Raw genomic sequence first — 26,397 nt, 5'->3', positions numbered from 1 at the left:
ACCATTCAGTAAACTACCACTGGTGTAGCTGAACTAAACTGCTAAAGGAGTACGCCATTGGCGTGCATTATTGAGAGCGATTGCATCTACTTGATTAAGGGACATCGCTACATTTAATCAACCTCAAGAACTCCTATATTATAATAACGATATCGTATCAGTTTGGGTTCATAATCGGGATCCTGACACTATAGATGAACGCTCTGCAAACTAACCTATACGAGTACTCCACAGGTGCAGCTATAAACGAATTGTTATGTATTTATTTGGTAATGGGATGTACCGTTGTGCATTATGCTGTAATGGCAAATGTCAAACATGTTGAAAATTGCATCAAAAATTTTGTATACCTTTACAAAGCGTTATTGACACTGATACAGACCATCATTATCATATACATTCAACACCAACGTCATTATATGCAATGAATGCAATTTTAATCTTTCATATTTCTCCTCTGGTTTACCTGTAGCTCATATTTTTATTCTAAAATCTGTTTTCTTTACATGTATGATCATTAAACTATTATTGTATTTGCTTATGTTGTACCACTGAGAACATCAACAAATATGTGTCTATTCCATTTTTCTCTAATTTAGCAAATACAAAATATTAAAACTATTGACGAGTAGTCTCAGATTTACGTAAACCTTGTATGTATTTAATAGATACATGTATGACTTACTGAATGTACATTTGTTTCCGTTCCAAAATAAATTGAGGAGACATTGGCAAACTCCATCTTCGCATAGAAGTTTTCCTCCACATTCCATTGTTTTGGTACAAGTGTCATTTGCTATCTTTTCTGTGAAATGATATTTAAAGTTCGTAAGCAATTGTATCCTTTAATTAAATGAATTCCTTTAAAAATATAGTTACTGGTGTTTTCTGTGTATTCAAATAGACTTTCTTTTTTGATATCTTATATTTTTTTTGGTACATAAATAAGGCCGTTAGTTTTCTCTTTTAATTGTTGTACATTTGTCATTTCGGGACGTTTTATAGCGGTATGGCTCTGTTCATTGTTGAAGGTCATACGTAGACATATAGTTGTTGCCTTCTGTGTCAGTTTGTCTCTTCAGGAGAGATGTCTAATTGGCAATCATACCACATTTTTTTCTTTATATTTCTCAATTCGATAAGTAACTTTTTGAAAAATAATCCTTAATAATTATGTTCTATTCAAATTTTGGAATACAGTGATCTCCACATGTGTTTTAGATCGTGTGTTAAAACAAAAGGAATGACTGGTATATTGAAAAAATAAGTCTGATATCTTTGATGCTTTGAAAACATTTTTTGTTGTACTTTCTGAATTAGCATACTTGTTATTTACACCGACTGTTTGTATCTTGTGCATGTTGTGGTAGCAATTGTCTGATTATGTTAGAGTGTGTATTGTATTGCAGTCTACGCGTGTACTACAAAGCTTGTTAATTTGATTTAATAGGACTTTTCAGGTTTAGGTTACTGTTTAAAAGGAAGTAAAAGTTATCAAAGGTACCAGGATTATAATTTAGTACGCCAGACGCGCGTTTCGTCTACATAAGACTCATCAGTGACGCTCATATCAAAATATTTATAAAGCCAAACAAGTAAAAAGTTGAAGAGCATTGAGGATCCAAAATTCCAAAAAGTTGTGCCAAATACGGCTAAGGTAATCTATGCCTGGGATAAGAAAATCCTTAGTGTTTCGAAAAATTCAAAGTTTTGTAAACAGGAAATTTAGAAAAATGACCACATTATGACTAACCAAATATTAACGACAATACTCAAAACTATAAATACGCACTTTAGAAGTCTGCTTATTTACATAAATTTAGCAGTTTTGTATTTTGTTATTAAATGATCCAAAGTGTATCATATTACACGCCTTCCATTATACGCATTACCACATTAAACCTAATTAAAGGTAAAGTATTATAGTATTAAGATTAAAATATTCGGAAATAGAATGGATGCCGATGAGACAATGATAAACAAACACAAATATGCCAGACTGCATATGGCTTTGTTAACCATGTTTTTGAAAAAATGTTTGAGCCGACAAATATCAAAATACTTCTAGTATAGGACTGTTATATGACCTTATTACAAAAGAAAACAATGTGTAAATATCAGTTGCAAGGTAAGACAAATTTGGCCATGGTACACATAGCTTTTCAGATTTAGTACTATATTTTGTTTGATGTAGTAAGCACTTACTAGTTACACATATATTCCCATTCCAGTAGTGCATCTGTGCACATTGACAAGTACCATATATACAAAACAAAGTTGTATCACATTCTGTAGTAATCTTACATTTAGAATTAAAAGTTTTTTCTACAAATCTAATATACTATACATAGATTAATGTATTGAAAGTTACTGATATACGATGTTTAATTTTGGGACAATGCTTGTAATTAGTGAGTTAAATTGGCTATAGGTATGTTGATCAATATTATTTTTGTTTTAAACAAAAATCCGTCATCTTTACCTGCAGAAATGCATATTGTTAAAAACAAGGGACAGTAAGTTTTGTTCCCATTTTTTTTATTTCAATAAGCTGACTTAAGGCGTCTGGTGTACACAGTTTAAGTCTGTATGGTATTTATGATGAATATGTAATTATTGAAATTAAACATATCAAACCATCAACATGAAGATTAAGAATTATTCAATCTAAAAGAAAGGTAAACGATGAGAAAAAAAAACATTTGTATTTATCAGTAATTCCATACATGGTTTACTTATATTTTTTGTTATATTTCTGACAAAACAATACTTGAATGTGTTTTAAGGTAACACGATACCGAATGACGTTACGTCATGGGTTATCGTTCCTGACGTTATCGAATAAAGTTCACACATATTTAAGCCAATGCAGCGGGTTTTGTGCGACATCTTTAACTTTCCCTAGATTCAGAGTGCCGACAGTTTTGATGCAATACGTAGCGGTTATATGACATAGATTGTTTTATCGTTTTCCGGCAATCATTCTGCTCATTGTTAATCTTTAAAAAGTATTACTTTATTTTTAAATATTCTGTTTCTTTGATATTTAAGCATCTGAACGCTTTATCTATATATGTTCTTATGCATAACAGACACAGTTTTATCACTTTATTTTTATTCTTGGTATAGATATAGGAAGATGTGGTGTGAGTGCCAATGAGACAATTAACTCTCCATCCAAATAACAAAAGTAAACCTTGGTTTATTTTTGCAATAAGTACTTATTTATGATTCACGCCGTATCTCCATGAAATTTTGTTTTGAAAGTAGAAATCTAATTTATATCAGCTTAGGATGATGTGTGAAAAAAACGGGGAATTTTAAAACTATTAATTCGTTTTAAAATGGTCATCAAAAACACCGCTCGGACAAAATTGAAATTTATTTGGATGAGAATACGGATATAACTAGGGGGAAAAGCACAATACAAGCAGACGTTGAAAATCATACAGAAAATAGTTTGTTTGTATGGAATGTAAAAAAATAGTTATTTAGCCGAGTAACTTTTCCTGTGTTCCGTGTGTAAACAGTCTCTGAAATTCATTTGTCTGTACAGAGTAAATTCGATATAGTTTTGGAAATATTTTAAAATACAGTGCCAGCTTTGTAATCGTATAAACCATAAACCAGGTCTATTCAGGACGGACAGCACCATCGGAATGAAGAATTAGAAAGTTAACGAAGGCTGAGAAATACATGGGCACTTGATTCGGCAGAAATAAAGTAACAAAATTCAGGTTCCGTTACAGTCTGAATAAAGCCAGCCCCGAGTATCCACTTGCGTCTACAAACGCAAGTTGATAGTTGGGGCTGGCTGTAGTCAGACCGGTTCCGTGTTCCCTGATTCCGTTATAATTTTTTTCTCGGAATTTACATGCAAACGACTGACTTTTTATTATTCAAACGGCAAGAGACTGTAAAAAAGCTAGATCTTGAAATCATTTAGATTTTATATTTGTGTTAATTTACGCTTGCATAGGTATTCGATGTTTTTTTTTAGTTTTGAGTTGGAAATAATGTACATGTACAAGTTGGGAGACAAAACGACTGAAAGAAAATTAACAAAGTTACCTTTTAGGGCTCTGAGAGCCATATTGCTCGCATACTAGGCGTCGGAAAAGGCCCGGAAAGTTTCTTTCTTAAAATTATTTTTAGAACAAGTATACAAGTATATATATACATGTATAGCGTCAGTTAAAATTTTCCCGACCATCATCGCGGATGCCCTGCCTCTATTGCAAAACCTACCTGTTAACTTAATTGTTCTCGTCCTAGCTGAAGATGCATGACATATTTTCCACAGGACGTTAACCAAACAATTATCAAAGCAATCAATCCTACAATTTACACCCGTCACTTGGAACTTTAGTTGTTAAAATTTAAATCATTGCCTCTATTTGTTTCAAAAAAATCGACAAAGTTTAAACGCAGACCGCGAGGAAGACCAAAATTGAACAGTTACACAAAACGAAATATCTACGTTGCCGCTTGCTCATTGTGGAAGTGGGGTAACATGAGACTTTTTTGTAAAAGTATAAGGACAAATAAAAAAAATAATTGTGTACATGTACATGTTATTTGTACAAAAGTTGGCTGATAGGATGATAAATGGAGATATGTGATATGCAATTTATAAGATAGCAACAGCTGGGCATTAATTAAATGACATCAACACCTTGAAGACATCAAGCAAATCGTGACTAATGTTAATTGGAATAGTATCTTTACACTTCTTATTTGTAGTTTTAGTAAACGTTAGAAAATTTTGAGTAAGTGTAGTATAATTGTCACAGTAACATTTCAGTCTCTTGGTAAATATCAGTTTAAGTCTTAAAACTTTTGCTCTTCTCTAGAAAATTCAAACCATAATGAAATATAAGGAGATGCGGTAAAATTTCCAATTAATCAACTTTCCACCAAATACAAAATGACGGAAATGCTAGCCTTCTAACATTGCTACTACATTTCAGATCTCCAAATTACCATTCCATTATATGAACTGCATATTCAAAAATATGCATTGTCACCAAATTACTTATAGAGCACGTATCATCATATTGTTTAACATTTGTCCGTTCGACCGTTAATCCGGCACTTAGTATATATAGGGTTAATTTGGCTAATTATTTAGGACTACAGTCGTTTTGCTTCAGCTTTAAAACTATGTATCTGGTGTTACTGCTCATATTATAGGTCAATCTAATTAAAAACCGATTTCTCATCGCTCCTGTTTCTGATATGTCCCACGCGAGATCGGTTTTTAATTAGATTGATTATAGGTGCGCATATCGTCTGGATTTTCTTTTTTGTTTCATGACAGGTTGCTGGATTGGGCATTTTGATCAAATACAAAGGCACACAGAGTACAGACTCCGGCTTACATCTGATACAGGTTGAATTTCAAGCTGGAACTTTTAAATTTCGCAGTTGTTTTACTTATATAAAGAATGCATATATGATCTCAAGATTTGTTATGTAAATAATTTTTCACAAATGACAGAATGTTGAAATTTGTGAAATTTTGCATACAGTTTGCTAACCCGAATAATTCAGTCCCTCCCCGTAATCGATCTATCCTACGTACTTAATGTAGTAAGCGGAATATAACGACTGAATTATTCGGGTTAACAGTTTGCAAGGTTTGTCCGACTTGCTGAGCAAATAAGTAACACATTTACACCACGCAGAGTACACTATACAACATGTATTGTATGTACCAAGTCAAGAATATGACAGCTGTTTATCATTCTTTTGATGTTTTTCAGCTTTTGATTTCGTCATTTGAAAAGGGATTTTTTCGTTTTGAATTTTTTCTTGGAGTTTTGTTATTTTATTTTTTGGAATGTGTATTTTATCAGGATCATTATTTTTCCTCATAATTTTCACAAATAACAGAATGTTTAATCTTTTTTGACTGGTGCATCAAATGTGTCTTTTATAAACAACTGTTTTCAAAATTGTATTGTATCGTCCCGAACATGCATGAACTATTTGCCACTGAACGTTAAACAACCATCAAACCGAGCAAATTAAAAACTGATAAATGAATCAATTTCTTTTAAAATACTATATTTCTGCTTCACGGGATGCAGTGATGATACAACCAATGTCTAATATGATGGAGTTAAAAATCAGTAATTCGGATGAATCTCACGTGAAATGTTTCATTTAATTTTCACGTAAACTTAACAAAAATCTGAAGGTATTTTTTATGGTTTTAATAAAATTTTAGAAGAAAGATATTATTTAAATAATTTTATTTCAAATCTTTACGTGAATTTAACGTGTACAAAATTCCGGTGATTTATGCATGAACTATTATCATAAGATTCACATGGAACCTGCTCACGCAAGTTTCAAGTATATATATGCGCGTTTGCTGTGAAAATCAGACGATATTAATATTAATTCATATGAGTGAAATTCCATGTGCAGGACGAAATAAAATCATATCTGATTCAGTAGAATTTTATATTGCGTTACTAGGAACTTTAGGACAGTCGACAGGGGAAATGAAAATAAAATATACTCATTCAGATCCCGACACATATTTTTTTCTCCATTTCTCTGAGAAGGAATAACGTTATACTCCGTACACCATAACGTCACACGTTTTTGGTGAAATTCTAGGCCTATCGATCAACTTTGAAGCCATTTATTTCAAAAACAAGGATGGTGACATATGAGTTTCTATACGTGTATGGATTCACTATGCAATCCTGGATATTATGTTAGTTTTTTTGTTTTTCTCCGTATATAAGAAAATAGCCATCCATTCGAAAATCTAAAAAGGTAAGCCGAAAAAAAGGCATTTCCCCTATATACCTAAGTAAATGTGTCGCCAAAATTGACGTTTTCCTATGAAAATTACAAAAAAAACAAAAATGGTGACCCCCATTTTTTATTACATATTCCGATGTAACTCGATTCAAAGTACGCGTATGCCAAAAATTTTGGAAATCGGGAGATATGCCATTCGGTATCGTGTTACCTTAATATAAATCTATGTGTTATTAGTCTCAATACAGCGTGTGCCATTCCAAATGTAGTTCTCGCTGCATTTGCATTGTCCATCGGTACAAACCAGTTTGTCGCTACATTGATAAGCAGTCTCACACGAGGAATTGATAGTAAGTCCTTTTCAACAGAATACATGGTAATTAAAGACGTGGTACACTTTAAAGTTATGTCAATCGTCATTACATGTACTTAATTATAAACTAATGGCAAAAACATGCAATCAAAATGTCCATGAGAATAACGTCACAATACTTATTGTTCGTGGCCAAATAACATGTCACAATTCATTTCAATTCAATTCAATTCAGAATATTTTATAGTTCAAATATCACGTTGAAAAGGGACTAGACAAAGGGCAATGCCTATACAAAAACTTTCCCATGCTTCATGTAGATGGATTGAATAATCTGATAGGATATAATATATTTATGATAATTCATAAATTCATTTTTTGCAGCAACTTCTTGAATTGTTTTATTGGGTATACCTATAGAATTGATAACTTAACAGATAACAGTTGGTCTAGATCTTTGATTAAATGTGTACGTATTGACTGTATTATGTAATTCATGTGTAAGACTTTTGATGTAAATATAGCATTTATAGAAAATAATGGTTTTATCATATTTTTAGATGTAATTTACATTTATAAAAACATACCGTATTTGTGTTTGATTCATTTTTTGTCAACTTTGCCAAATAAAGGGAAATAACTCAGATAGTATGGGAGATTATTCAGATAAAATAGTTTTCATACTAGAAAGCGTCATGAATTTACCTATTCTGATATGTAGCAGAAAACAAGTTTGGTGACCCCGTTTTTATTTTTCCTATCTGAAAGCATGTAATAAGAGCTATCTTCTCACATTTTATCTTAAAATTCTATCATGTAGATTTCTTTTTATCACACAAAATTGGATTTTTCATGCATAATCTATACAACATCTGATCATTTTGTACAACGTGTAGCGTAAGAAAAGTTGGTGACCCATCATTTTTATTACACATTTTATTTCTTCTAAAAAATGCACGATAAAATTAAAAAAAATTAACTAATTAATTCAAATTCAATGGATAATTAGGACGCCCAAGTCACTGTATTGTAAGCATATAACTTTAAACACACATACCATTTTTTTTTCTTTTCTCATACATACTAATGACATATACATCGTTATACAGCTTAACATAATGGGTTTCAAGTCGAATGATATTAGACAAATCGTACATATTTTACCTTTTTCCAGAAACTACTTGGTTTGATGTTGTCCGCAGAAATGATTACTTATGCATTATTTTAGGTACAAAAATATATATTGGAACAAAATTTGATATTGTTCACTTGCATGCAGACTATTGTTTATGACAAAAAAAAAAATTTAACCTGTAAATGGATCAGAAACGAATTCCGTACTATTGACAGTAGAACTAATTGTCAGCGTATTCCCATTTGCTGTCACCAAGACCAACAAACATAACAGCATATTACACGATGGTAACATTATGACTATCCGTTGGTAATGCCCAGTTAATAAATGAGTCAAGACGCTGCACCAAAAAGAACCTTAAGTCTCATGATACCAAAATAACACTTGATATAAGGACGCTAACGCTTTGCAATAATGAGGCAAATAAAGGGCCTTATTTATTAACCAAAACATTGTACAGCAAACTTGAAGATTGTTGGGAAGATAACACTTGGTTATAATTAAGTTTGTTCAATAGATAACAAATTTCGACAGAAAGGTATTTTAAAAAAATAAATGTGCCAAACTATGAAACTAATATCCTATCACGGACAAGTACCTCGTGATTTACAATAACATTTGGCAGAAGAGAGTGTACAAGGACAAGCGAAGAGTGTCTTATTCAACGTTCACTTAAAGCATTGACATTCATATAATTTTGTTTTCAAATAAAAGATGCTTAACTAGTATGTTAATTTTGTATTATAGAATTGAGAATGGAAATGGGGAATGTGTCAAAGAGACAACAACCCGACCAAATAAAAAAACAACAGCAGAAGGTCACCAACAGGTCTTCAATGTAGCGAGAAATTTCCGCACCCGGAGGCGTCCTTCAGCTGGCCCCTAAACAAATATATACTAGTTCAGTGATAATGAACGCCATACTAATTTATGCATTTTTTAAGTTAAAGGAATCTTCAGAGTAGAGAACATTACAAAGAATTTTATTTCAATTTTAATGTTGCTGTTTTTCCATTTTCTTTTCTGTGTTATACCCAATAATGCACATGTTTTAAGATCAAGTTGACCTTCTACTCACTCACTACGTAAAGTATTTATAAACAGTAGCATACATGTAATGGAATTGAAAGGATATATATTAGTGTGTCTTTCAGTAGTCAGTACATCGATACTGACATGCTTTGGATAAAATATGTAACAGAAATTAGGCCTTGATTTGCATTGGAAAACAATTTGCGGATAATGTTGTTGAATTTAGTTAAAATGATACTACACGATAAAATTACGATTCGCAAATAAAAGCTGTGTTACTGCGATCCCAAATATTCGTCGATAACATCATTGCAAGTATATGTATATATATATATATAAAGCAACTGGTCAACAGCACCGTATAGAAACAGACAGGCGAAAGATACCTAAGGGACATTCAAACTCATAAGTCGAAAATAAACTGACAAGGCAATGGCTAAAAAAAAAAAAACAACAGACAATCAATAGTACACATAACACAAAACAGAAAATCAAAGACTGTGCAACACGAACCCCTAAAAAAATTGGAGGATCTCAGGTGCACTGAAAGGGTAAGTAGATCCTGCTCCACATACACCTGTATTCCTGTTCATGTTAGTAAAATCCTGGTAATAAGTCTAATTCGGAAGGGTCACATTCTGAAATCCTAGACAGATACCTTATGAATTGGTTGGTTTTGAGGTTGCCGAATAGAAATAGAATCCGGTACATTTTTTTTTTAGAAAAACAATGGCTGTTCAAGTGTAATATGGTAAGGAAACACCATTTTCATGAACTGAAGATTATTTTTAGAATCTATCATGTATCGTGAATAAGATAAGTTAATGAGATTTCAGCAGATGACTTTTCATTCTGATTCAAATATTTTGGCAATCTTTATATTGAGTAACGATACCCTGGTGAGATGTAAATAACATTAAAGAATGAAATGACAAGAAGGCACATGATTCTACTCTTACCTCTTCTAGTCTGTATCATCAGAGGTTGTACAAGTCAGTTTAAGGTATTAACACTACTGAAATTTTGTTGACAGACAATATTTTCTATAAAAAGAGGACATGCGGACACTCTGAATATATGCGGACACAATTGTGTAGTCAATGTGTTTCAACATTGCTGTCATCTTTTTTGATACAATACATCCTGACATTAATATTACTGAATTATTATGCAGATATATAAATTTACATGATAAAGTGCAAATGTGGTAAGTTTTGGTTGATGTGGTCTAATAGTTTTGTTGTAGGAGTCAGTCTAAGGTCTCAAAACTACGGATTCTTAATTCTGTCACAGGTTAACTTTGAACAATCCAAATGACTGGTTATCAAGTTAACTTGCTGTACAGGTTAGGACTGTACCCATCTGTACTTGATAAGGCCAAATAACCGATTACTAAATCCTAAGCCTAAATATCTTCCAAATGTTTTGACCACAATATTTGTCTTAATGATAATTTATATGCCAAATTTGTTTATGAACTGAAAAAGGATAAATTCCACAGTTGACATATTTATACTCACGCTATGTTCCTACTAGTCAGTCTAGTGACAACAAGTTGGTTTACAATATCTGTTGATATCATGATTCTATGGTTAACTGGATTAATACGTACATATGCAATGTAAAGAAAATACCAACGATGTGTTTGAAGTAAGGAATTTGGGAAAGACGAAGCTCACCAAGCCCTCTTACAGTTAAGTGCAGAAGACATACAAAGATAATAGATATAGGAAGATTTGGTATAAGTTCCAAAGAGACAGCTCTCCATCCAAGTAACAATTTATGAAAGTAAACCATTATAGGTCAAGGTACGGCATGTTATATGTTTTACACTTTAGCCTAAAATTGCCAACTACTATAGTTATGAAACTGTTAACACATTAATAAAACTTATTGTCTGTTCCTCAAGGAAAATCAATAGTGATGAAAATGGCTGAAAAATGTCACTATTATAGTTATAAAATTTATTATACACTTATAAAACTAATTACCAATCACTTAACGAGAATAAATCGTGACGAAAAATGACGTGACATTCATTACTGTATACCTCAGTTATGGGCAAGGGATAATTTAAAATTGTTGAAGTATGAATTTACACAATTGTGCAAAATAAATAATTTTACTTTCAATGATAATCAGTTTGACATTTTCAAAATGCATATGCATGTGAGCATTGACAGATAAAAAATATTTTATTATAATAATGTATAACATAATTACAGACAACTCATCAACACGATAGTTCATTTATGATATCAGTTTGGCAAATAGTGTCAATTAATATTTTTTTTCTTTGTAATTCCTCAAGGGTCTGACTAGTTTATATTTTTTATCCTGTTACCACTCTTTGTATGAACAACACAAAGTCTTTAACCCTTGCATATGGAGTTATTATAATAGTAGTAATTCCTTTTTATATTTCCTTCCGTGTACTTAATTTTAAATCATTGAATATAACCAGTGTATTCGTCTTTATATGCACTTGCGAACCATCGCTACACATAGCAAACTTTTGAATTTTAGTTTTAAAGGAGAGCAAAACGGTTTGTGCAACATTTGCAAATTCTCTTTTTGAAGAGGAATGTTTTGTTTTCACAAACAATGAATGTTTCAAATTTTGGTATGTTAATATGAAACATTTAAACAATGCTCACAGCATATATATTGATTGATGTATAACGCCATTTGAAGCACTACTAGTTATTTTGTGGCGATCAGTTTGTATGGAATGGGAAACCGTTATACGTAACGTTAATATATTTATAAATAAAAGTGGGGTACATTTTCTTTGATGCACCTGTGACCATATTATCAAAATTTAATATTCTGTTTTCATATTTGTTTCTATTTGCTTGCTTTTTCTTTATTTCAGCTTTTTGTTTTCCTTTATATTCAAACTTTGGTTTTTAGTTACAGAGGTAGAAAGTCACCATTTCAAATGTCACAACTCCATATGAAAAATTTCAGATTTTCCAATATTAAGACTTATTTCGATAAAGATAAACCCCTTATAATGCAGACACAAAGCTTATTTGGGATTTTTTTTAATTATTTGTGTAAGCAAATGTTTAAAATGGAAATTAAAACCCCGAGCCATAATAATTTTTGGCAGAAAAGATAATATAACTTTTCGGATACACATGATGCTCTTTTTTTGTTAGTTACTACAGTGTGTTTCGTTTCACAAGTACAATTTACAATTTGGTATCAAAATGCTTTTAACAGCAACGATAAACACTTATTATACTTGTTCTAAAGTTTTTATTTTATTGGAAGATATGGAACTGTTGAATTTTCTTTACACTTTTGAGTTTATGATATTAAACTTTAAAATGTTTAGAGGTCAAAATGTGAATGCAAACATTTAGTTAATTGGTACATGTATACATTTAAATTAAACAGAACAAAAAGTAGAAAAAAATGTTGTCAGATCTATCAGAGCGAAATATTGACACATGGTCAATATCATACCAGATTAAAACTTAATAGTAAATAACCATTGAACAGATTTTTGACTATAGTCGTAATTGTGCGGAATATATTTGTCACTGGACATTATGGGAGCAATCAATTTATCAGATTAAGATATTAGTGCATAATCCTTAGTTCTCAGTTGATAACTGTCAACAACAGTTTTCAATTTTTTGTATTACAGTAGGTTTGTTTTTAATCATATTTGAATTTTTTAAACGTAAATTTTTGAATTTCTTTCCGCATTTTTCTCTTTGATTTTTTTTTTTTTGTTAAGTAAAGTAGTCCTTATCAGAGGTTACATTGTATTTAGCCAAACTAGGAGGAGGGAAGTACAACAGAAAATATTCAATTTAATACATGCAATAACTCATATATTGAAGCGTAAAACAACGGTAGTCTCGTAAAAGTGGCAAAACTTAAAATATATATTTTTTATATGCATATCTGGTAAAGTTGTCATAAAAGCAAAAACAGACGAAAATGGTTGGCAACAACTTTTAATAAGATTCAACTTTTTGTGGCTGTTTTGTTATTTAAAGTTTTTTTCATCATCTACAATTGTCCTTGCAAAAGGCGCAAAAGATGTGTTAAAATCAGTTATGCGACTTATTTGAAAATTTATGTCACCTTTGTTGTTGTTTAGAGATTTTAATCGTAGATCGTTTATTCCCTTAACACGGCTGGTAATCTACACACGCAGAACATTTGGTTCTGCAATGAAAACCGTGAGAGGATTTTCCGGTTGTGCTTGAGTGGAGTAATTGTCACCGCTTCAAAAGGAATGTACATTTCTAAATCGCAATTTTTTTTATTCAACTGATCAAAATATTGAAAATCGGAGAATGCTATGCTCTGGTGAATACCTTAACGAAGAGATACCTGTATCATTTACTGTTGTACGTGGAGTTGAACTCCTACAAAATCAGTTGCCTCACGAGAAATTGCCGATAAAAGTGACATTTGAATTTTGAAATGGTTCTATTAACAGACCTACAAGTTCAATTTACTTTTTTTTTCGCTCAATGAGTATAAATGTCGTTTTGGGTGACGTGTACGCCGTCCGGTGTTGATAGACGTCTTAATAAATCTGAAAACCTCATATTTTCATTATTTCATGCGTGAGGGGATCGGTTCTGATTGAGGACATCGTGAATGCGTGAGGGGACGTGAAATCATATCTTTAAATCCAAGCTATGAGTCGTTGAAAGTTGCCTAACTTTGATTTAATTGTTCATGAAAAAACACATTAGTGTGCATAAAAACAATTATGAAATAAAATTTTGAAATAAATCGAGGGAAGTTAGGTTTTATAATATGTTTTACGAAGAAGAAAAATAGTGTCAACGTTTTTGATTCTTGCTACAAATAATTTTTTTAAGTTAAAATTGTCCGTATCATCTCAGTATGTTTTTTAACGAAAAGAGTTATCTCCCCTTTGAATTGCTTATTTGACAAAAAAATGATTGTTAAAACACAAGTTTTGATATTTGTTTAAATATTCTACAATCACTGTCTTTTGATGAGGTAAATAGTTTTATTGACTTTTGAAAAACTGATTTTCACTGAGGCCAACGGCCGAAGAAGTGAATATCAGTTTTTAAAAGTCAATTAAACCACATATTTACCGAAACAAAAGACAGTAATTCTTTTATTCCATATTCCGAAAGAAATGTTTGTAATGGCAATTATTTACCAAAACAAATTGTACATTAAACATTTTTTATCAAAATTATGCACGTAAAAGCACGCGACGTTTTGCGCGGTGAATATACCTTTTCCGCAAGTGAATATGAATTTATTCAAAATCCCATTCATATTAAAAAAAAACACTAAAATTTTACTGATATGGAACAATTTGATTTATACAAAACAATCACCAAGTTTTCTGTATATGAATAAACAGTCTAACCAACAAATTGCAAATAAGTCTCCAAACTAGACCGATTATTTGCCTAAATCCGTAAATTTGGAGACATATTTGGAACCTATTGGTCAGATTGTTTGTTCATGTAACAAAAACTTTGTGATTTATTGATTTTTCAAATTTCTATCACACAATTTTATGCACCCAAATGTGTTTTTTCATGAACAATCTAACCAAATTTAGCCAACTTTCAACGACTCATAGCTTGGACATAAAGATATGTTTTCACGTCCCCTAACGCATTCACCATTTCACGATGTACTCAATCAGAACCGATCCCCTCACGCATGAAATAATGAAAATATGAGGTTTTTAGATTTGTTCAGACGTCTATCAACACCGGACAGCGTACACGCCGCCCAAAACGACATTATACCCATTGACCGGGAAAAAAAAGTAAATTGAACTTGTAGGTCTGTTAATAGAACCATTTCAAAATTCAAATGTCACTTTTTTAGACAATTTCTCGTGGCACAACTGATTTTGTAGGAGTTCAACTCCATGTACAACAGTAAATGATACATGTATCTCTTCGTTTAGGTATTCACCACAGCATAGCATTCTCCGATTTTCAATATTTTGATCAGTTGAAAAAGAAAGTTGCGATTTAGAAATGTACATACCTTTTGAAGCGGTGACAATTACTTCACTCAAGCACAACCGGATAATCCTCTCACGGTTTTCATTGCAGAACCAAATGTTCTGCGTGTGTAGATTACCAGCCGTGCTTAATGATTCATTTAAATGGTTCTTTAACGTATAGATAACGTGAAACTGTCACTACACAAGGCATCAGATATACGATATTTTTATTTCGACCAAACGAGGCTGCATATTTATACATTGGAAAAGCCAAACGGCCGCAACAAATTAAAAAATACATATACTGTCGGACAGGAGAAGTCCAGTGATGTCTATATTTCTATACCAAACCCAATATAAAGGTAAACATTCATACGACAGTATTCTACCGACACATATAAATCAACAACATTCAGAGTCAACTTACAAACTTTTGTAATAGCAAGAAGCCTATACAGAATAAAAAAAACCAAAACCGCAACAAAACTAAATAGTTGAGTTTTTAGCCAAGAGTTTGGTTGAAAAATTTCACGTGCCCTTTTTAGTCCCATACCGACGAAGTCAAAGGGGACTTAAGATTTGCACTCCGTCCGTCCGTCCGTCCATCTGTCTGTCTGTCTGTCTGTCTGTCTGTCTGTCTGTCTGTCTGTCTGTCTGTCTGTCTGTCTGTCTGTCTGTCTGTCTGTCTGTCTGTCTGTCTGTCTGTCTGTCTGTTTGTCTGTCTGTCTGTCTGTCTATAATAATAAACCAGAGTACCGTTATACTGATTTGTATTACTACAATATACATTAGTTATCAGGTGAGGTAATTCCCTGTCATTTAATTTATTCATCCTCCACCCACGAACTTGTCTAAGAAACAAAATATATCTCTGTACACATGGTACATTAACCTCACTTATAAGTTTTGTATATATATTATACCGTTGGGTTTCCCGTTTGAATGGTTTAACACTAGTTATTTTTATCCCTTTATAGCTTGCTGTTCGGTGTGAGCCAAGGCTCAGTGTTGAAGGCCGTACCTTGACCTTTAATGGTTTACTTTTATAAATTGTTATTCGGATGGAGAGTTGTTTCATTGGCACTCATACCACATCTTTCTATATCTATTAGATATGTGATTTTTTTGGAGACAAATATGTATGATAAATTGGTTGCGAAAACCCCGGTGAAATATGAATTGACTCGAGGGTTAATATTTTTTGCCTCAATAATCAGTCAGGGGCATTACTTAAACAAGTAAAAATTAAAATTACCTAAACAAGTAATGTTGAAAACGAGGTTATTTTAAATATAACTTATATAAGTAACTTTTCTGAATATTATTTTTATAGGTGTCCTATAAGACAGATTTTACTAGCTTTAACAAATTTTCACAGTCATCTTGTTATTTTACCCATGGAATATAAAATCTAATCCTTCTGAAACACTAATTAACTTTCTGACGCACTTATCTTTCATACCGACGCTTCTGGGTCAAAGATTGGTCTCATGGGACTATTAAATTATCATTTTCCTCAAAAATCTTGAAGATAGACAGATATAAATATATATATATGCTTGTGAATTAATTAAGACTTGAAGTTATTTATAAGTTGTAACCCAAACCAATTACATATGTTCCTTAAATAAGTGTTTATACTATTTTTTCAAATATGTATAAAATAACTTTTTCAAGTAATATTTTTGTCATTATTTTTAAAGTAATCCTTTATCCATATACTCTTCTCAAATCTAATAAATTCTTTATTTTATGGTATAAAATGATGTAAAAATTCATGAAAACTACATTAAGTCTATGCTTCTATTGACATTTAAAATAACTCTATAAAGGAATTTTACTATTTTTTAAAACAAAAATTACTTGTATAAGTAACTTAAAAAAAATTACTTGTTTAAGTAACGCCCCTGACTGATAATGCCATGTGAAGAGTTATTATTAAAGACATTTGAACTTCAAGTAGACACATTCGGTACAATAAACAGTACAAAGTTGAGTGGATCTGACTAACTATTATCTGTATCTGTATGGGTACGTCGTTGTGACCAATTATTAAAAAACAACAAAAATAACCCGGTAAAATAATTTAAATTGAATTTAGATACAATACGTTTACGAATATTTTAGTGTTTTTCATAGCTGCAAAAGATGCGGTGAATGTTCAGCATAACTGAAGATTTTTTTTATATATAAACCAAAATGGTTGATACAGTAATTTTTATAAATTTCAAATAGTCACAACACCTTAAAAACAATAAAGTTAATTCTATAAGTGTCTATGCCGTATGAAATAAGCCATCGGGAATAAGCAGTTTTATTCTCAGTCTATGGAAGAAGCGAATCGATAAAAACGTGTTTTTTTTTATATCAAATAACGATATTGTCTAATATCAATTGTAAATATGCAGACATTCCATGCGGAAAGTGTTAATTTAGGCAACGAAAAATTAAGAAAATGCGAACTTTCAAACTTATTGTTTAAATATAAACAACAGTTAAGTCTAAATATACATTCATAAGTTAGTTAAAAGCAAAAGTTTATATCCGTGTAAAATTTGAGTGCTGTGTTTATGTCTAATGTGACCAGTGTTATAAATGTATATCAAAACTGAGAATACCAAATACAGACAGCCACTTATATCAGGACACACCTTGCTCGGTTTTTTGGAGGCAATAGTAACAAGGAAAAAGATTCCAATCAAAATGTCATTTATTAAAAACGACGATCAAAATTATTTACAACAACAGGGGAGTTAATCTTACAAATGGTAACATTTAAATGCCCCCGATTTAACTCCCCTGATAAAAAGCCAGCCTACAAAAAAGGCGGCGTACAAAAAAGGCCATACAAAAAAGACAAATAAATTAAAATAGGCTACTAACAAAAGGTGGCGTATAAAAAAAAAAACATAACCACGATCAACAAAGTGGTAAAATATCATATTAATAAAGAAAATAAATTTAAAAACAAATTATAAAACCCACCTCGTTTATACAAGGTGGTAAGTTATTGGAGTAGGTGGTGGGATCAAAAATTGTCCAGAGAAATTTTTGCGAACTTTCTTGTCGCAGATAAATTTTTACGTCATAACATATCTGTTATTTGATTGGTTGGCCAAATATAAAAATTAGATAATTCTATAATATACACTTAGTTCAAATTGACTGTTTAATTCAAATAGAAATTGTCCACATAGACATAAATGAATTTATAAAATAACTTAGATTTTTTCTTATGTACATAAATAACCAAATGCTATAAATTAAAATATCAATGCGATTCTTATAAAATATGATAGCGGTGTTTTTGTTATGCCAATAAAAGTACTTATTAGTATTAATATAAGACTGCTGTACCCATATTTGGACAATTTTACCTATTATGTATGTTTTGTTCACGCATCGTTGAAAATATAATGGAATTTCATGCGACTGTTATACTAGTGAGTTAAGCGCTATAAAATCAGGTTCAATCCACCATTTTCTGCATTTGAAAATGCCTGTACCAAGTCAGGAATATATATGCCAGTTGTTTTATCATTTGATTTTGCCATTTGATAAGGGACTTTCCGTTTTGAATTTTCCTCGGAATTCAGTATTTTTGGGATTTTAGTTTTGATAGTATTGTATGTGAATAAGCAGTTTTAAGGCCATTGCTTCAATTCAAATTGTTTTGGTACCATCTTTTTAAATTTCTTAACTGGTCTTGGAAGCAAAAGTAACCAAATAATGGTTAATTAAACAATATCGTAATTAAATATAAGTACCAAAATCATTGTTTCTATATATAACATCTATTAAATTTCTTTATGAACGCATCGAAACAATATACATGTATATTCGATATTCTCCCAACACACGCCTGGAAGACTTTCATTATTATTAGTAACAATGAAACTAACTAATTAACCAGGTAACAACATCAAGATATAAATGATACGATATGTTGTTAAAGGGAAGAAGTTTATTGACCAGCCTTCTGAAAATTGAAGTACTGAAGTACTGAACACCGGATGACCGCAAGTTCATGTGGATGGTCACAAGCACTTGTCTCAGAAAAAAAATATCATATCCTTATACCTGCTGTGAGGTTAATGAACCGACATATATTTTTTTCTGAGACAAGTTCGAGCGTAAATGGTGAACAAATGACAGACAATTCAACCTCACCGTAATAAGTATTATATTGTAGTGATACAAATCAGTAGACTCTGGTTTGTTGTTATATATACGATCGTCTACCAGTCAAAAACGAAAGCCAAATCTCTGTGGCAACAATACATAGGAATGCCCTCACGGTCATCGCGATGTAAAAGAGCGTCCAAGCGGCGAGCTGATTATGTGCATAGAGATATCGAATTGCGAATGGGAAAAGTCTTTGATATCCAACAACAACTGTTTTCCTGCTCAATACTTTTGTCTATGTTAAAAATAAATACATCTTCTGTTTGACAAGATTTTTGATTCGCAGTATCTGAAATTGTTTAATTAATAATCTGAGGCTGCTCAATTGGTATCTTCAAAGTTCGGGGCATCAGCTTTGTACATTTTTCTTTGTTTGGAATATTGTTTTTACCATTTGAATATTTATCATCAAGTGTAATTGGGAACCGTATTGAATAAGATTGTTTGAATGAATGGTTTTTGTTCCTTTTAAGAATTGCTATTTTTTGTCTATTTCGATATTACCCATGTGCACAGGCTGACCTATATTAGAATCTATTTACAGTAGCCGCATTTAAATTCCGCCACTGCAATATCACATCAAATATAATTAGTCTGTAAAACCATATGATAGAAAACAATGGACTAAACAGGTTGTTAACACTGTCAACTATCAATAGGGTCAAGTATTTGACCTTTGACCCTGGTTTAAAAAAAAACGTGACCACTGCAGACAACGAAGACAACGGGATTTCGATGAGTCTTGACGAAATAAAATTATAATCCTGATACCTGTGATAACTATAGATAGATTGCTGTTCAGTGTTTGTCAATGCTCCGAGTTAAAGGCCGTACATCGACCTAAAATGGTTAACTTTATATACATGATTTCTATTCAATCCTCCATTTCTTACATAAGAATATGCCTGTACTAGTGCAAATCAGCATATGACAGTTGTTTTCAATATGTTTCATGTATTTGAGTTTATGATTTTTCCGTTCGATAAGGGAATTTTCGATCGGAATTTTCCTTGGAGTTCGTTATTTTTGTCATAGTTTACTCTTTCCTCTCGCAATATATATTCTAAAGTTTAGTGACTATGATGTTTGCATCTAACTTGAAATAAGAATAAATCAGATGTAAATATAGTTACATGTACGTCTACCAAGCTGCTTAACAAATAGCTATTAAGCCAAAAGTTATAAGTGGTGAAGTTGCAATAATTTTTTTTTGGGAGGGGGGTTCTGTTGCACAGTCTATTTTTTGTCTACTGTTGTTTGTCTTTATCTATTATTTGTTTTGCCATGGCATTGTCAGATTGTATTCGACTGATGATTTTGAACTTTTGGTATCTTTTGCCTCTCTTTTATTGTAATTGTCAATATATGCAGTGTTTGTATATGCATCGCAAAGCATCAACCTAAGACGCCTTTTTTATCACTTATGCATGGATAGTCGAGTTAAAGTTTAATCAATCTTAAAATAAAGGAAGAAAGAAAAATGTTATAAAAAGATGAACTTATTAGAACACCTATAATTTCGAACAGCGGTATACTACTGTTGGGTTTATATATTTTAAAAGAGGGTTTTGAAGGTTTCATTTCTGATTTCTATTATATAATAAAACCATTCTACTGCGGGTAAAAGATCAAAAAAAGGATCACAAAAACTCTCAAGCATACGGTTGCAGACTTTCATGTTTTAAAAGCCATTCCGGCTGGATATCCATACGCTTCATAACTAGTGTAATTTCCGTAAACCCACAATCCAAAGCGAGCTTTCTCTCTATGGATGATGTGATGTGGTCCACTAGATATTGGAATACTGAAACTACTGAATCGATGCTTCCCATCTACAATACTGAAAATATTTTTCAAGTTCACGAAATTACCATCCAGTACAAAGCCATCGACAGCGTCTGTTGGCACTGTTACGCTGATGAAACTTTCAAAATCTGTCGGAACCATAAATTCATAATCGTACAGGTATTGGTTGATACCAGGAATCGTCATCATAAAGGCATCTCCATGATGGTCTGGTAGCTGATGTGGGTAAATATGTACCATCACATCGCATTCAGTCGAAACATATGAGATAGTTGTATGGAAATAATCCAGAAATTCTCTTGGTTTGAGATCTTTCCTAGAGCGAGTGTGTCCACTTTTCACATCTACGCTTGTATTATTTACAACAATGACGCGAACTGTATTTTCCAATCGATAATTTAAATATGGTATAACAAACATATTATCAAGTTGATTTGTAGGTAATACCATTTCAATAAACGGTTGACAGTCAGGTAATCTAGTGACATAGTTACATCTATTCCCACTGACAACGAGAACTGGCTTAGATGCAATGACTCGTGTGCCAGTTAAGTCTGATGAGTGCCAAACTTGAAATGTTGTATACTTATTCAGTACTAATGTTAATGTTTGATTGTTAGTATATTGCATATTATTGTACGAAACTGAGCCATCTTTCATTTTAAAGTTAATCTCTATTACTGTATTTGAATACACAGACGATAGCGCAAATACACTTTGACAAACGCCGCTGTTATAGGACGATACAGTGAATGAAGGAATGACATAATCTGAAGATAGAAATCGAGTTGGAAGAACAAAGAATCCTTCTGAATAGGAGCGCACAAATAGGAATCCATACAGGATGATCGGGACATCGCAATGTATTTCCGCTCCAGCATGGTGTAAACCATTTGTCATTAACACATTAGAATCAAGGATATAATTACCATCAGATAAATTCAACTTTAAAGTAATATTTTGGTTATTTGCGAAATAAAAAATAGATAATGTCCCCCTTCTGTTAGTTGTTGTTAATATTCTTGGTGACGGTAAATTATAAGATTGATGAAATATCACCATAAAATGCTTCTCTCGTCCATCTGCAATACATTCAGGTTGTCTATAAACATTTGGTATATACATGTATTTAAATATTTAAATATATATAATATGTGTTTCAGCCGTGTATTGCCTATATATAAAATGACTGAATAATAGCAAACGATAAATCGTAAGCCCCAGTCCCACTAGACCACGATCGCACCACGCTCACCGCGATCTGAAATAAATTTAGATCGTGGTGAGGTCGTGGTATGAGCGGCATGAAAATGTTAATTTTCGTTGCTTTCACGATGCTACTACTTCCTAATTACGCTTCTACAACGATCCCGCTACGATTAAACCACGTTCTCACCGCGCTTATTCTGCGACCTCACTACGCTTATAAAGATCTTTCTACTCTCTTCACGTTCTCACTACGACCATACCACGAGTTATCCGATTGCAACACGATCTGACTGCGATTATAGCACGTTCTTACCACGATTATACTACGTTCATACCGCGATCTTACTACGTTCTCAGCAATACCGTCAATATCGTGTTTCATATCAATATAGTTCCGTTCCTTCTGTTTCTGATTAAAACGGAGATTTCTCGGAAACAATACAGTCATGCCACCAAAATCTACTAGAACACGTGGGCGTGGTGGTAGGGGTTGATGTAGAGGCAGAGGGAACAAGGTATAAACGCCATACTAAACTCCAAATAGTACACAAGAAACTAAATTAAAAATAGTACAAGAGTAACAAAGGCCAGAGGCTCCTGACTTGGGACAGGCGCAAAAATAGTGGGGTTAAACATGTTTTTGAGATCTCAACCCTCCCCCTATACCTCTAGTCAATGAAGAAAAGTAAACGCATAACAATACGCACATTAAAATTCAGTTCAAGAAAAGTCCGAGTCTGATGTCGGAAGATGTGACTAAAGAAAATAAATAAAACGACAATAATACATAAATAACAACAGACTACTAGCAGTTAACTGTCATGCCAGCTCCAGACTTCAATTAAACTGATACTATACACATAAGTAGTATAATACCTGTCATCAAGAGATGTCGGAACGACCAATCAAACCTAGATTACAACCTATTACTGGTCCATAATAGTTATAGAAGGTACCAGGATTATAATTTTATACGTCAGATGCGCGTTTCGTCTACATAAGACTCATCAGTGACGCTCATATCAAAATATTTATAAAGCCAAACAAGTACAAAGTTGAAGAGCATTGGGGATCCAAAATTCCAAAAAGTGGTGCCAAATACGGCTAAGGTAATCTATGCCTGGGATAAGAAAATCCTTAGTTTTTCGTAAAATTCAAAGTTTTGTAAACAGGAAACTTATAAAAATGACCAAATTATTGATATTCATGTCAACACCGAAATGTTGACTACTGGGTTGGTGATACCCTCGGGGACGAAACGTCCACCAGCAGTGACATCGACCCAGTGGTGTAAATAGTTATCACAGGTACCAGGATTATAATTGTGTACGCCAGACGCGCTTTTCGTCTTCATAAGACTCATCAGTGACGCTCATATCAAAATATTTATAAAGCCAAACAAGTACAAAGTTGAAGAGCATTGAGGATCCAAAATTCCGAAAAGTGGTGCCAAATACGCTCAAATGACGATATTTTAGTGAATGATAGCAGAGATGACACAGATATGTCAATATATATAGGAAGATGTGGTATGAGTGCCAATGAGACAACTCTCCATCAACGTAAAAATCTATTAAAGTAAACCATTATAGGCCAAGGTACGGCCTTCAATACGAAGCCTTGACTCACACCGAACAGCATGCTATAACGGGCCCCAAAAAATACTAATGTTAAACCATTTAAACGGGAAAAACAAACGGTTTAATTTATATAAAAACGAGAAGCATGGTTGAGCCTTTAGAGCAAATGGATAAATACATTCAGACAAACAAAATCTAGGGAGTTTTTTTTATATATTTTATGTGAAAATGACAATAAAAATGATGGTCGTAGTGTGAACGTAGTACGGTCGTGAGAAGAGCGTGATGAGGACGGCAAGGGCGTGCTAGAATTGTACTACGGTTGTGAACAGCGTGGTAAAGTCGTAATGGAAGCGTAGTTGGGTCGCGGTGAGAACGTGATGGTCGTAGTAAGGTCGTGATAACGTCGCTGTGAGATCGTAGCGCAATCTCTCCGAATAGAATCATGCTTTCGCTACACTCTCGCTACGATTGTACAGCGACCTTTGCTATCTTACTACGATCTTAGTGCGCTCTCACTAGGCTTCTACTACGACCCAATTTCGCCACGACCGCACCACGATTGTTTTGAACATGTTCAAAGTTGGCCACACTCTTCACGATCTTGACGACCTCACCACGACCTTACTGCGACCTACACGATCGTACCACGATCATCAAAATTTGCATTTTTTTCACAGATCGTAGTGCGATCGTGGCCTAGTGGGACTGGGGTATTACGGAATAATGGATAATATAATTATGATACAGTACACTACAAAATATAACATATAACAAGTCTGAAAGGAAACAACATCACCAAAAACAAACTCCAATAAAACGAACAAATGTTAGATATTTCGGATAACAGATACCCTTCATCAGTATTATCACGATGATCACGATGTAATTAATCATTAAGCGAACTTCAGAGACGCTGGTACAATTCTAAAATATATAACCTTCTGTACAAGTTAGCATTATTCTTTGACACGCACCTTCTTTCACCAAGTGATGCACGTTTATCTTCTATAATCATCAAGATCGAGGTTGAACTCACACATTAGCATATTTCAACCTAACATTTAGCAATGTACTGTGTGTCATAAAACTACAAAATATGACAACTAATTGGTTTGAACCAATTTTATTTGCTAATTGAAAATTAAGTTGAATAAAATAATTTAAGACAGCAGAGAATGTTAATTAGTTATTACTTAGACTTAGATAACGAGTGAGCTATTTATACTGTAAATCTACGATGTCTCTAGTATGGTCAATGGCTCAGAGTGTCCTACTTAATTAAACGATAAATTGTTGAAATAAGGTAACAAAAAAGTCATGTTTTCACGTTCAGGAAAATTTCACTTATGACCAGTGCATGATTTGATTAAATCTTTCTTATTAGTCAATTCTTATCGGGGTCAGCACGAGTTAACTTGGGGCGCTAATAACTGGAGCATCAGTAATACGAATGTTTTTCCCGGTCTTTCCATATGATAGGTGGTGATGTAAACGTGTTTAACTACCAGGGGTTATATGACACTATTTCAACATAGGTCAGCTGATAAACATTTGGGTATATGTTACCGGTAGCAACCCTGACACCTTAACAAAATATAGAATACTCTATAGTCAAAATAATGCCACAAATTAAAAATGTATTCTAGTCATGAAAATGTTGGTGTAATAAAATTTTTGTTTAATTAAAATGATTCTTTTTTTCATATATAAGTGTTAAAGGTCACCAATGAATAACTGAAGATGGAACCTCTATACAACTGATTATATTATACAAAAAGTCTGTAGTATTTTAATCTTGGTATCTGTCAGTGCATGTCTGTGAATTACAATAACAACAGACAAATAAAGACAACGTTATAACAATTTTAATAACTGTGTGATTAAAAAAAGAACTTCAACATAATTTAGAAAAAAATAACAACAACTCTTGATCGTTGTCCTTCATCTCATAGTTTTTTTGTTCAGTATTATTTTTGGATCTTCTTCTTTGAGTATTGCAATTAATACCAAATTCTATGTCCACAACATATATTTTAGTGTTATATATAAACTTTGGGTCAGTAGTATCTGCGAGACTATAGCATGCATTAGTGGAAATAAAACAGTGATAAGTTTAACCAAAGATACTATGCTTAAGTTATCTAATCATGTAAAGAGATTCACAAAATGCTAATAACTTGTACAAAAATACTGTACAAAGAACAATGTGTACACCATTACAATAAGTACACAACAAATACATACATATAATAGCTCAAAAGTGTGATTTACCACAGGGATTTCAAAATAAACAAAATTTCAATATTCGACTTCAAGATTAATCTTTTATAGAATTGTGTTTGAATTTGGAGTGTTACTGAATATGGAATTA

General features: G+C 32.5%; 1 protein-coding gene across 2 annotated transcripts in view; it reads right to left on the bottom strand.

Annotated features, from left to right (window-relative positions):
* Nucleotides 1-20,907: 20,907 nt before the first annotated feature.
* LOC139523788 (IgGFc-binding protein-like) overlaps nt 20,908-26,397 on the bottom strand; it is a 33,436-nt gene continuing 27,946 nt past the window's right edge. For both annotated transcript variants that reach the window (XM_071318073.1, XM_071318074.1), the window contains one exon: nt 20,908-22,316. In XM_071318073.1, coding sequence (XP_071174174.1) covers nt 21,103-22,316 — 1,214 coding nt within the window. In that variant the 3' untranslated portion in view covers nt 20,908-21,102. The remainder of the gene's footprint in view (nt 22,317-26,397) is intronic.

Source organism: Mytilus edulis, chromosome 5 (assembly GCF_963676685.1).
Source record: "Mytilus edulis chromosome 5, xbMytEdul2.2, whole genome shotgun sequence".
In the NCBI taxonomy this organism is placed as follows: domain Eukaryota; kingdom Metazoa; phylum Mollusca; class Bivalvia; order Mytilida; family Mytilidae; genus Mytilus; species Mytilus edulis.
Note: the sequence above shows the minus strand (reverse complement) of the source record. Positions and strands in the feature narration are given on the sequence as shown.